General features: G+C 35.4%; 1 protein-coding gene across 1 annotated transcript; it reads right to left on the bottom strand.

The window, feature by feature from the left end:
* Positions 1-1,292: 1,292 nt before the first annotated feature.
* LOC126251671 (piggyBac transposable element-derived protein 2-like) lies at positions 1,293-2,014 on the bottom strand. Its single transcript, XM_049952287.1, has 2 exons — positions 1,613-2,014; positions 1,293-1,538 (listed from the first exon to the last, which is right to left on the bottom strand). Exons 1-2 carry the CDS (start codon positions 2,012-2,014, stop codon positions 1,293-1,295), a joined length of 648 nt encoding a protein of 215 aa, XP_049808244.1.
* Positions 2,015-13,434: the final 11,420 nt, after the last annotated feature.

Below are 13,434 nucleotides of genomic sequence, written 5' to 3'. Positions count from 1 at the left end.
CGTTTCTGAAGAAGAGAAATTTGTTAATATCGAGTATAGATTTAAGTGTCAGGAAGTCGTTTCTGAAAGTATTTGTATGGAGTGTAGCCATGTATGGAAATGAAACATGGACAATAACCAGTTTGGACAAGAAGAGAATAGAAGCGTTTGAAATGTGGTGCTACAGAAGAATGCTGAAGATAGGGTGGGTAGATCACGTAACTAATGAGGAGACATTGAATAGGATTGGGGAGAAGAGAAGTTTGTGGCACAACTTGACTAGAAGAAGGGATCGGTTGGTATGACATGTTTTGAGGCATCAAGGGATCACAAATTTAGCATTGGAGGGCAGCGTGGAGGGTAAAAATCGTAGATGGAGACTAAGAGATCAATACACTAAGCAGATTCAGAAGGATGTAGGTTGCAGTAGGTACTGGGATATGAAGAAGCTTGCACAGGATAGAGTAGCATGGAGAGCTGCATCAAACCAGTCTCAGGACTGAAGACCACAACAAACTACATTGAGTGATTAATTGAATAAAAATTTGTTTTGAAAATTTTCAGTTTATTAGAACAAAAACTACAGACCATCCCATTTTTGGGACATTGGCCAAATGCGCTATCCAAATTCACAACCTTATTCTCCATGCATAATATTGTAAGCAACAACACAAACAATAAATAAAGAATGTTTTAATATTATTGAATGTCTATTCAGTATGAAATGAAGCAAAACACTTGTCGTGTACACCAACATTGCACCTGTCACAAATTTTTGTTGTTGTTTTCTTGCAGTAAGCACATCTCTTCTATGTTTTACTTGTCACAATGAAATGATTTCCTGGATCTAGTCGTACATCTGTGCTCACCCGTCCTCCTGTGAATTTGCTTCCTTGTGATCCTCTGCGTTTTGGTACTGATCCTGTTTTCTTTGATAGGTAAAACATCACTATTCTCTGTTGGACATCCAAAAGTGAGAGCTTCTCATTAGAGTTAGCAATTTGGTGTGCACACCATGTGTTTACTATGCAGATATCTATCATATGTGTGAATAATGGCCACCACCATTTCTTTGACCTTATCCTCGTCCTACAAAGTGATATCTGCTTGTCCAGTAGATCTACGTACCCATATGGTCATGGTATTCTTCAATGAGATGTGGCATTGTAACAGATATTTCCTTTTTCTTTGCCCATGAGTATCTTTTAGTAAAACTCAAGGGAGTAATAGTACTGCAATTTGTCGCTACACATACTGGTTTGTTGTCACTCCATTTCACAACCAGAACTTCATTCTCTTTGTCAAACATGTAGTCATAGAATCCTCATTCCTTTTCTTTTGCCATTCTTTTCAAGGTCAATCAAAGGACATGCATTAGTTCGGACCTCTCTTATTGTTCCTGTAACATTCATTTTACTCGTTCCGAGTGTGATCTGTGTGTCATCACTGTTGAACAAGTTGTCAAAGAAAAGCTTATAATTCAGATACTCTGATTCTGGAATCATGCTGGTTAGTTCATTTATTACCCTTGCACCTAAAGGCTCCTGTTTGTTGTCAATCTTGCCACAGTATGGCAAACAATTATAAAGAAAGTCATTGGAACCTATAAGACACCAAATTTTATAGGCTTTACCGTCAGAAACATTTTAGCTGAATGTTTGCCATAGTAACGTACCATCATTTCATCAATTGAGAGTTCTGAAGAAAATACCCCAAATTTACCAAATTCCTTTTTCAGCATTTCAAAGTACAACCTCAGTTTGTACATCTTGTCGTTTCTGTCTAGTTTGGAGTTGTCATTGAGATGAATGAATCTCTTTATTTCCTGAAACCTATTTCTTGACATGGATTTGAAGACTAAAGGAACACTGACATCAGGAGCCTGTACCCAGTACATATTCTCATGGGAAAGCTTATGATAACCACTCAGAAGTAGTATGCCAATAAACGATTTTAGTTCTTCTTTGGTTAGCAGAAAATTTATTTTGTTATGTTGGCAAGTATAGATTTCGCTTTGTTCAATAATAGTATCCATTAGTTTCTCAGAAAAAAAATCCTCAAACACCTGGGGCACTGTCTTATTTGCTAGACATTCCGCAACACAATGTTCGTTGCTCTTCCCTGGTTCACTAGTGTTTGTGTATGTTGTTTGACATTTATACCACTTACATTTATATTTTTTGCTCCATCTCCTAACACTTTCCTTCGTTTGGCTTCTGGAGGTACAGCTGTAACATTAGCTTCAACTTGGCTGGTTATGAGCTCTAAAGTACCGGCTACATCTTGTACAACTGACTCATTTTTCAGTACACTTTCGTCAATGTCTTCTTCATCTGTTATTAGATCTGCATCGGGTGGAATAATCGCCAATTGTACGTTGTCATCTTCATCGTCACACTCTTGATGGTTCTCTAGTTCTGCTAGAATTTCTTCAAGTGTAAGTCCACGCGGCATGTCTTTATCCTGTTGGAATCGTAAAATTTGAATAGAATATGAAAAAAAGCAGATATAAAGAATGTAAAATGCAATTCTTCTCTGTATAATATGTGTGTACAAGAATAGTGTAACATGCCATTGTCCCATTATTGGAACGTGTAAAATATATCGATATTGCACTTACTTGAAAAAATCTGAAGTATACTTAATCTTACACGGACATCCATATGTTCATAACAAACACACCCAGACAACTAAATCACAGCTCAATGTCGTCCAGGAAATACCAGCAGGCATACTGTGGTGCCAAGTGCGAGAACAAAAAATCGGCAAATTTATAATTTTCCTGATGTGAAGTACTTAGAAAAAGTTATTTATTTTACATTTACAGGCATTATAGCAGTTAGTTGAACCTACAGGTGCAACAATAAAGGCTAAAAGATCCATTGCTTATGTAGAAATAAGTAAAATATACATGACCCAAAAAAAGGGACAATGGCCAGTAATGGGTTAAAAACATGTAAAAAGAATTTCTCAATTTATTAGCTTTGTAATTTTTAATTTATACTCTAAACAAACATTGTATATCTCCTTTGATCTGAGCATATGTGCACTCTTTGAGCTTGCAAATAAATTGTAATGTACATCAATGGCTTACTATGAAATTTTTGGAAATGTAATGTAAATTCAATTGCTTCTTTGGTTCAGTTATAGACTTAACAAGTTTCTTGAATATATGTGCAGGTGTGGGGGCCAAAACTGGTGCCGAGCATGCTAAGGAATGCAGAAAAGAAAAAATGAATGATCCAGGAACAGCAGAAGTGTATCGTCAAAAAGATCGTGAGAGAAAGAAAGCAAAACGACAGAAGTTAATAGCTGAGGGAAAGATAGGTCATTTACGAAAATGTGAAAAAGAAAGAAAATGATGCAATGTGCCCTTGCTCGTCAAACCAGTGTAGATCCAACATTAAAAATGTCACCTAGCACGTTGGGGTAAAGCTACTGCTGGGATCAAGAGATGTCTCCCAAAATCACCTTCCAAGCATCCCTTAGTTCCTGGAAAACTTGTCAAATCCTTTACACCTCAAAAACTTAATAATTTTTTTTGAAGTTGCTGGCTTTACTGCTAGGAATGTAAAACCAAAACAATCAGTATTTTTACAGCCATTGCATATTACAAGTGTCCTGAACTGAAGCATATAAACTACTGTGTTGTATCTGCTTCTTTAGAACATAGTAAGGACAGTGTCATTGCTTTCAATCAGGCAATTTTAGCACATCTGAAAACAAAAGTTGGGTTTCCAATTTCACATGTCCATTACTTTAGTGATGGAGTTGCAAGTCAATTCAAAAGCCGGTTCTCTGTTTGTGATCTTCTTTTTCATTGAGAAGATTTTGGTGTAAAAGTTGATCGAAGTTACTTCGAAACAGCTCATGGAAAGGGTCCACATGATGGTATCAGAGGAGAACTGGAGAGAGTCATTTTTCGTTCCATACTCCAGAAAAAAATAGTAGTAAATAATGCAGAAGAATTTGCACTTTGGGAAAATTCTGTTTTTTCTGGGCAGCATAGTAGTGGAAGGACCTACAAACTTATTCAGAGTACAAATGTTTTCAAGCAGCAGCAGAACGAAGTAGTTCAAAGCAAGTTAACAAATGATTCAGTCTTGTCTAATGGGTCATTTTTACTTTGCAAGGTGTTTAGTGGTACAGCTGTTGTATACAGGTATGCTGCATTATTCAGAAGTTTCATGCTGATAAAGACATTTACGAAGTGATGGGAATGAAGTCAACAGACAATACTAAAAACACATTTAAAATTGTCCAGAATGATGTCTTTAATGTTTCTCCTGCTGACATTATTTCTGTGTTAAGTGAACCACATGGGCAACAGCCTTGCCGCAGTGGATACACCGGTTCCCGTGAGATCACCGAAGTTAAGCGCTGTCGGGCGTGGCCGGCACTTGGATGGGTGACCATCCAGCTGCCATGCACCGTTGTCATTTTCCGGGGTGCACTCAGCCTCGTGATGTCAATTGAGGAGCTACTCAACCGAACAGTAGCATCTCCGGTCAAAGACAACCATCATAACGACCGGGAGAGCGGTGTGCTGACCACATGCCCCTCCTATCCGCATCCTCAACTGAGGATGACACGGCGGTCGGATGGTCCCGATGGGCCACTTGTAGCCTGAAGACACAGTGCTTTAAGTGAACCACATATTAATGGTAGTTCTGAAAGACTTACTTATAGATTTTCAGATCCTGTTGATGTTTATGAACAATAACTAAATGAAAGTTTTTTTTCTGGTACTTTATTAAAAAATAAAAAAAGAAACTCAGGCTTTCTTAAGCAAGTAGTTATGCGTAAGTATATAATTTTTCAATTATTTTGAAGTTTATAAACCATTTTCCAGTGTTACTTTATTAAATGTAAAGGGTACTTTCTCAGAACAGTGTTTTAAATTATGTATGTACAAAGTCTATATTTTACTAACAATAATTTCACTTCCCTATGCTACATAATTTTAATTTCACTAATAAATTAATATGTAACTTGTATGATAGCATTTATTGTTATAAAATTCAATAAATAACAATATATTTTGTGTTGAAAGTCAAATTTCTATAGCTGGGAAAAAATGTCCTTCCTTAACATCCTTCCATGACACTGCAGCTACTCACTTTCTTGGATGCAGCATTTAATCTAAGAGCTAAAAAAATCTACTATTCCCTTATTTATATACTAAACATATGCAGTTAACCAATTAAAAAATTTGCTAAGTGAAACATAAACATCAGAGCAGGAATTAATTTTTATATTCAAGTATCAAAAAAAGCTGTGCCTTTTCTTGTCCTTCCGTAACACTCAGTAAAATAATTAATATTGGAAATATAGAAACATATTACTATTTAAATGCATAAAAAATTCCTGTTGCTTGTAACAGTTTGTAGGATATATGTTAATCCCTGGTTTTCTATTTCTAATTAAAGTTTCTTACCCAGATTTCACAGAAAAGTGTCCTTCCGTAGCAAAAATATAGCACGGGCTAATCCATTTAGCGGCTTGCAAAGAACTTGAAAAAGTAAATCATTCTACATCTCCAGATTTGTGAATGAGTATTAGAAAAATATCTACAGAATATTCTGCAGATGAAAGGCTGTTTGCATTTATTACGGATGCTTCTCCCTGTATGATCAAAGCAGGAAAAGCCCTTCAAGTATTTTATCCCAATTTGATTAGTGTGATGTGCTGTGCTCATGGAGTACATCACCATGCTGAAGAAGTAGGTTCCACGTTTATGACTGTAAATAAACTGATTTCGTCCACTAAGGAAGTGTTTCTAAAGGCTACTGTTCACACCATGACCTACAAAGAAAAACTACCAAATGTGCCTTTACCTCTCCAACCAATGTTAACTCTTTAGTGTACGTGGGTCTAAACTGTGTAGTTTTACAATGAACATTTCGACGCCTTTAGAGGGGTAGTAAATGAATTGGATAGTACAGAGGCTTTGGCAGTTTGCCAGTGCAAGTAAGATTTTAATGATTCCGGGATTAAAAATGATATTGCTATGATCAGAACTAGTTTTTCCCATATACTTGCAAGTATTAAAAAGCTTGAAATTCAAGGTTTGGCATTAAATTAATATATTCAGTTAATGAATAAAATTATTCTAGTGAACTCCTCATTGCCGGAGGTATTCCCAAGAAAACTTAATGAAAAGTTTGAATACATCTTAAACAGTAATCCAGGCTTTGAACCCTTGTGCCAAATTGATAGTTTTATTAAAGGGACGGGCGAACACTTACCAGAAACAATAAGTGCCAACACAGCACCCAACTTCAAATACTGCCCAGTTACCTTAGTTGACATAGATCGGTCCTTTTCTGCTTATAAAATGTTTTGACTGGTCGTTTATGTTTACGCCCGCATCTCGTGGTCGTGCGGTAGCGTTCTCTCTTGCCGCGCCCGGGTTCCCGGGTTCGATTCCTGGCGGGGTCAGGGATTTTCTCTGCCTCGTGATGGCTGGGTGTTGTGTGATGTCCTTAGGTTAGTTAGGTTTAAGTAGTTCTAACTTCTAGGGGACTGATGACCATAGATGTTAAGTCCCATAGTGCTCAGAGCCATTTGAACCATTTTTTTTTTGTTTATGTTTACAGTAGTAGAAAAATGTAAAATAAATTGAAAATGATGCTTTAGTCTAATAGTATAAACTAAATTTAATGCTGTTCAAAAAATTCATGATTGTATATTGTTTTGTAAATAAAATATTGTGGAGTTTTTGAGCATGCCCCTCTGCATGCGATATATCTCGAAGTTGGTCCTTGTAAATGGTCCGCCTAGTCGTTGATATCTCTAGTTGCTGTAATCGCACTATTTCACTCCCATTTACGGAGCTTGTTAGCACTTGATGTTAGGTTGGCGCCATTACAATGCATTGTAGTAATCGCTGCTGCTTGCTGGATCGCTGCTGTGTCTCGATGCTGATGCTGGCTCTAAATCTGGTTGTCTAGGGTTAAAAACATGAGATCCCGTGTTTTTCATGTGCTTTTGATGATAAAGAACAAACGAAACCAACACATATGTAAACATCAAATATTTATTACTTTGGTGGCCATCTTAATTCCAGTGTCCACCAAAGACCATAACACAACACAAAGTAGTACTTCCTTTACATGTTCTTTGCATTGTTTTTCCATCCCAAACAATAACACAGAAACACACTTCACCAAAGTGACATTCCGACTGCCTCTGACTGCCTCCGACTGCCTGTATTTATAACATTGTCAAAGAACTACTAAAAAGAGATATAGTTTATAAGTCACATGTACATCTGTTATCATAATTTGTGCAGAAAAGTTATTAATTTGCATCGAGTGACATAATTTAACATGTTATTAAAATGACAGACAGATTTGTTGACTTGACAGAATAATTCTTTGTTACAAAAAGGTCTTTTTTTTAGAAGTTTGTCAATTGACTTCTCTAATTTGCATAAATAAGTAAGTAACATGAATTATTAAGAATTACATTGGTTTTCGTCTAAAATAGGATTGATTACATGAATACTGAGTGAAAACGCTCCTAGTGAACAAATAGGTTTCACTGGGTGATTTTTATTTAAGGAGATCCAAAATACCTATGTTGGCCACTATTTTTCGTACTTCATATTAATTATTTAAGATGAACTTAGTGTTTTTACATGATGAAATTTGCTGTATCAGTGATCAAGTGATATTAACTTTTGTGTGGGTCAGTTATTCAGTATAATTTAATGGGTTGACTGTTTATGGAGACATGTTATGCAATCATTGTTAACATACACAATAACTTTTCTATAATCATAAATACTCATTAAACTGGTTGAATTTGGAAGGGATCGCATACTTAATTAAAGTAAAGCCTTTAATATGTTCCATTACAATACCCCCCTCGGGTAATATCATTTACAGAATGTTAATGATATTAGCCGACTAGGACAAATGTGTCAATTACTATGTATAATGTGTATGTATACAACAACCGTTACACCGTTTCAAAATGACTTTTTCCTGCAAATATTTTAGTTGTGTTGTTTCAAATGCACTTTGTGTTATGGCTCTCAGTATGACAGCATCATAAAAATATTTAGTAATATATGAAAGTAAAAAAAAAAGTTAATCTTTGCTCCCAGTGAGCCACATGGAAAATGATCAAAAACAGACACAAATATATCACATGTGATTTTAAGATATGTAAAAAATATATGTAAATTATTTCAAAGTCAGCTCTCATTGAGTCACAGAATAATCAAGATAATAGAAGGAACATAAATATATTACATAGATGGACAGGTCAGATGTCCATAGGAAAATATTGCAACTGTCTGCTCGTTTTGAGCCACATAAAGGAAATGAAAACAAAGAACATAATTATAAGTATGGACATGATATATAAACACAAACACTAGAGAAGTCACATGTATGAATGCATTTGAAAAAAAAGGAAATATTTAAAAAACTTGTCTCCCATTGAGACACATAGTCAAGACAGTACAATAACATATTAATACTAAAATTGGGCACTTAAATTGGTCACAACATAACACAAACATCAAACTTGCTGAACATCTGATTAGCTGTAGAAAATTGTACACAAATCTTATGCCTAAGAAAAGAATAGTAACAAAATGATGAGTCTTGCACAACAATTTTTTTTACATTGTCTTTTATTTGGTGCAAGTATGTCCCATATTCAACAATACAAAAAGAAAGTAATAAATGTTTGTCACCTTCTTGCCCGTTGCAAGTAAAGAAGATGTCTCAAAATTTAATATTCAATAGTGACAATAAAAATATAAAAACATTCTCTCAGAGATCTGGAACTTATCCAGGGTCTGTAGCATGAGTGGTAGTTGCTATTTGACACACCCAGTAAAAACTTTGCTGATAACATGCTTTATGGAAACTGGGTAAGTAACTGTATTCAAACAGGGAAATGTGCTTAATCATGTTTATATGGTTTCAATTCAGTGATGTTTCTTAATCCAAATAACCTTCTTGATCTGGGAAAGATAAGTCTATACGCATTAGGATGTGGGCTTTCTTTTATTTCAAATGGACCAATGTCATTGTTTACTTTAACATATGGACAACCTAGCTCAACATCTTTGTCTGTTTTAGTATTTTTAAACAATAGATCATTTTCAATTTCTTTAGTTCCTAAGTCTAATTTCTCTTTCCTACATTTAGCCACATCCCTCTCTGTTTGCAAAGCATTGACATTTAAATATAAACCTTTGTTTTTATCTGTTCCTCTTAACACTGTGTTGCCACTCAACAAATTATTGTTTTCACCCCATTTTTTATAAAGTCCACTACGGATTCTTATCCACCATATAGGATACAAGGTTGCACTTACCTTTGCTAATTCTTTCCAAAAGGCATCTTTCTTTATACAGTTCCCATAGTTGTTCCACAAAACTTCTAAAAACTTTTCCCCTTTTTCTTGAAAACACACATTTACATTCCATCCCTTTATATTTTCTTTAATAATATTATTATTACCATTCTCATAGATTAGTGTTTCATAGTTCCCAATAGGCAATAACTTGTCCTCAGATACACATTCCCTAGTCTGCATTTCACTTAAATTAACCTCATTATTACCCATGTTTGTCACATCACTTACCTTTACCACATAATCACTTTTCAATTCTGCAAATACTTTTATTTCTTCCTTCACACTCTCATCAATAACATCACTTGATTTAGGATCATTATTTAAATGTCCCTCTATTACTTCTTCCTCCTCCTCCACAACAACCTCATCTTCAGTTTCCCCCCTATGTATCTGAATCTCAGCAATTGAGTCTTTGGCTCCATTAAACACTTCATCATCCCCCTTCTTATCAAATAAACCCCCCAAAATAGATTCTATTTGTGGTGTGTCTGACTTGTTATTAACACCAGTATCTTTTTCAGCCCAACTATGGAACTCTGCAATACCTTCAACTTCTGCACTTTCACTAACTACCTGTGCTTGAACACTGTTTTTATTAACTGTATCACTTTTACTCATAGTATCCCAAAACCTTTTATTAAATTCTAATTTATTCATTCTAACTACATCAGTATTTTCATGGTATTTACTCTTTACATTGTATCCTCTCCTTTTCCAGTTTCGGTTATGTGTTGTCCTGTCATAATATTGTCTAGCCCCAAAACTACGGACATCTAGTGGGACTGTCCACCGTTTCCCGGCTGGTTCCCTCGGTCTGTCTGCTTGTAGTTGTCATTTTGTTCACTAGTTTCAACAAACCCCCTTCTATCTGGTTCTCTTCCCCAATACCTATTTCTATCATTCCTGTTATCTCTCCTCCATCCTCCCTCCTGTGTATTGTTTCTGAAATCATTTTCATATCTCCTATCTCCCCTATTTGGAGCATTATTTCCAGAATTTTCAAAGTCTCTCCTCCCATAATAATCTCTATTTACATTCCTGTTCCACCCCCCATACTGGTTGTTGCCAGAACCAAAACTTTGGTTATTTTCTCTTTCCAAGGCCCTATCTAATCTATCTACAAATTTCAGGAACTCTTCCATTGAATCGTCTGGTCCATGGACCAATTCCCACTGCAGTCTCTCTGGTAATCTTCTTTTTAAAACATCAATTTGTGTCATAATATCAAAAGAGTTATTCAAGCGAGCAAGTTTTTTCAATTGATCTCTGCAAAATTTTTGCATTCCCCTTACTTTCCCTCTATACACTGGTCCATTTAGAAATTCTGACTTTAATCTGGCTTGTATGGATTGTGACCAAAATTTGCAAATAAATTTAGCTTCAAACTCTTCAAAAGTATTCCAAGAATCATTATTCTCATTTGCCCAGGATAGGGCCTCCCCTTCTAGAAACCGTTTAACTAACTTAATTTTTTATGTTATCTGACATTCATACAACAAACATATCTTTACATTGGTGAATAAAGTCAATAGGGTGCAGATTTTCATCAGGAAAGCATTTCACTTGGATGTGTCCATACATTGTATTTTGATTGTAAAACATTTGTTTTGACATCAATGCATCTTCCAATTGTGTATATTTTCTACTTTTGTGACTACATTAGTGGTATACAGGTTGTATTCTTGTTTAAGGTTTTCTGATGTTTTGTCTATTCTCTGATCTAATCTTTTAGCATCAGTATCTACTCTGTTGTAGATGACAGCAATGCTGTCTGTGTTAGCTTGTATGTTTTCATTTAAGCTTTCAACTTTATCTTGAAATTCTTTTCTGAAGTATATCAGCTGCTCCCTAGTGTCCTTACTGAGGGTAGTTTTAATTTCCTCACACTTCTCATTGAGATGAGTACTTAATAGATCAAAATCCGAACTTAACTTATCCAGTCTATCTGTGTTTTCTTTAAGTTTCAAACTTACTTGTTCACTTGAATGTTTAAAATCCAAACGTACTTGTTCACGTGATTGTTTAAGTTGCGAGCTTATTTGAGTTGCAAACCCTGCTAGCCACTCTGTTAAGTTTAATTGTTCACCATCCCCTGGTTCAATTTTCACATTTCCTACGATCTCATCACTCTCAGGTAGAGACATGTTAACAATTAATTATTTTAAATGACAACAACAAAATACCTTGCTTTATGTAGCTATGCTATGATGTCGTGATCGGTGTTCTTGTTTGCTTTCTTCACTTATATTCGGTTTTATTGAAGCTGAAGTCTTGATTGATGAATTCCATTGACATAATCCAGACGTTAATCTTCCGAGCAGTGTGATGAGTTTTTCGTAGTCGCACAAACACACTTTATTTATTTTTGACATATTTTCACTGTTGCCACACTGCACAAATAAACTTTTTTGGAATGCTAAGCACTTACGAAATTTATCGCTGCACTATTATCATCGATGCACTTAAAGATCCCGGACGAGCCCCCACTTTTGTAAATGGTCCGCCTAGTCGTTGATATCTCTAGTTGCTGTAATCGCACTATTTCACTCCCATTTACGGAGCTTGTTAGCACTTGATGTTAGGTTGGCGCCATTACAATGCATTGTAGTAATCGCTGCTGCTTGCTGGATCGCTGCTGTGTCTCGATGCTGATGCTGGCTCTAAATCTGGTTGTCTAGGGTTAAAAACATGAGATCCCGTGTTTTTCATGTGCTTTTGATGATAAAGAACAAACGAAACCAACACATATGTAAACATCAAATATTTATTACTTTGGTGGCCATCTTAATTCCACTGTCCACCAAAGACCATAACACAATACAAAGTAGTACTTCCTTTACATGTTCTTTGCATTGTTTTTCCATCCCAAACAATAACACAGAAACACACTTCACCAAAGTGACATTCCGACTGCCTCTGACTGCCTCCGACTGCCTGTATTTATAACATTGTCAAAGAACTACTAAAAAGAGATATAGTTTATAAGTCACATGTACATCTGTTATCATAATTTGTGCAGGAAAGTTATTAATTTGCATCGAGTGACATAATTTAACATGTTATTAAAATGACAGACAGATTTGTTGACTTGACAGAATAATTCTTTGTTACAAAAAGGTCTTTTTTTAGAAGTTTGTCAATTGACTTCTCTAATTTGCATAAATAAGTAAGTAACATGAATTATTAAGAATTACATTGGTTTTCGTCTAAAATAGGATTGATTACGTGAATACTGAGTGAAAACGCTCCTAGTGAACAAATAGGTTTCACTGGGTGATTTTTATTTAAGGAGATCCAAAATACCTATGTTGGCCACTATTTTTCATACTTCATATTAATTATTTAAGATGAACTTAGTGTTTTTACATGATGACATTTGCTGTATCAGTGATCAAGTGATATTAACTTTTGTGTGGGTCAGTTATTCAGTATAATTTAATGGGTTGACTGTTTATGGAGACATGTTATGCAATCATTGTTAACATACACAATAACTTTTCTATAATCATAAATACTCATTAAACTGGTTGAATTTGGAAGGGATCGCATACTTAATTAAAGTAAAGCCTTTAATATGTTCCGTTACATCCCGTACATATCAATTGTTTCACTGCGACTCACTGGCATCGCATCTGACAACAATAGCAAAGAAGGAACAATTCTTGAAACATAGTTTGCATCTCATTTTGCGAATTTGTAGAAAATAATCCCAGAGAGTCCCCCTTCCTAACCTGTACCAGAAAGTTTTCAGAAAAGATGTCAGCATTCAAAATGCACCGATTTTTCACGTGGCTGGCGCTCTTCCTCGTAATTGATATGCACAGGTTCGACTCTGAGATATAAAACATGCAGTAACTACCATGTTTTCTTTTTATTACTGGATCTTGCATATTTTGACACTTTTCATTCCTTTGTAAGCATTTTTCACGCTTATTTTAAGGTTTTTATGATGCATGTAATCCAGTCTCTATGAATGACTAAACTGTCTCTGGAAATCAGTTGTAGGCTTGTTCAACTGTCATCAGAAATGTCTCTTCGAAGCTTGAGTTTGGACCTTCACTTAATATGCTTGTG

The sequence above is a fragment of the Schistocerca nitens genome, chromosome 1 (assembly GCF_023898315.1).
Source record: "Schistocerca nitens isolate TAMUIC-IGC-003100 chromosome 1, iqSchNite1.1, whole genome shotgun sequence".
Lineage (NCBI taxonomy): Eukaryota > Metazoa > Arthropoda > Insecta > Orthoptera > Acrididae > Schistocerca > Schistocerca nitens.
Note: the sequence above shows the minus strand (reverse complement) of the source record. Positions and strands in the feature narration are given on the sequence as shown.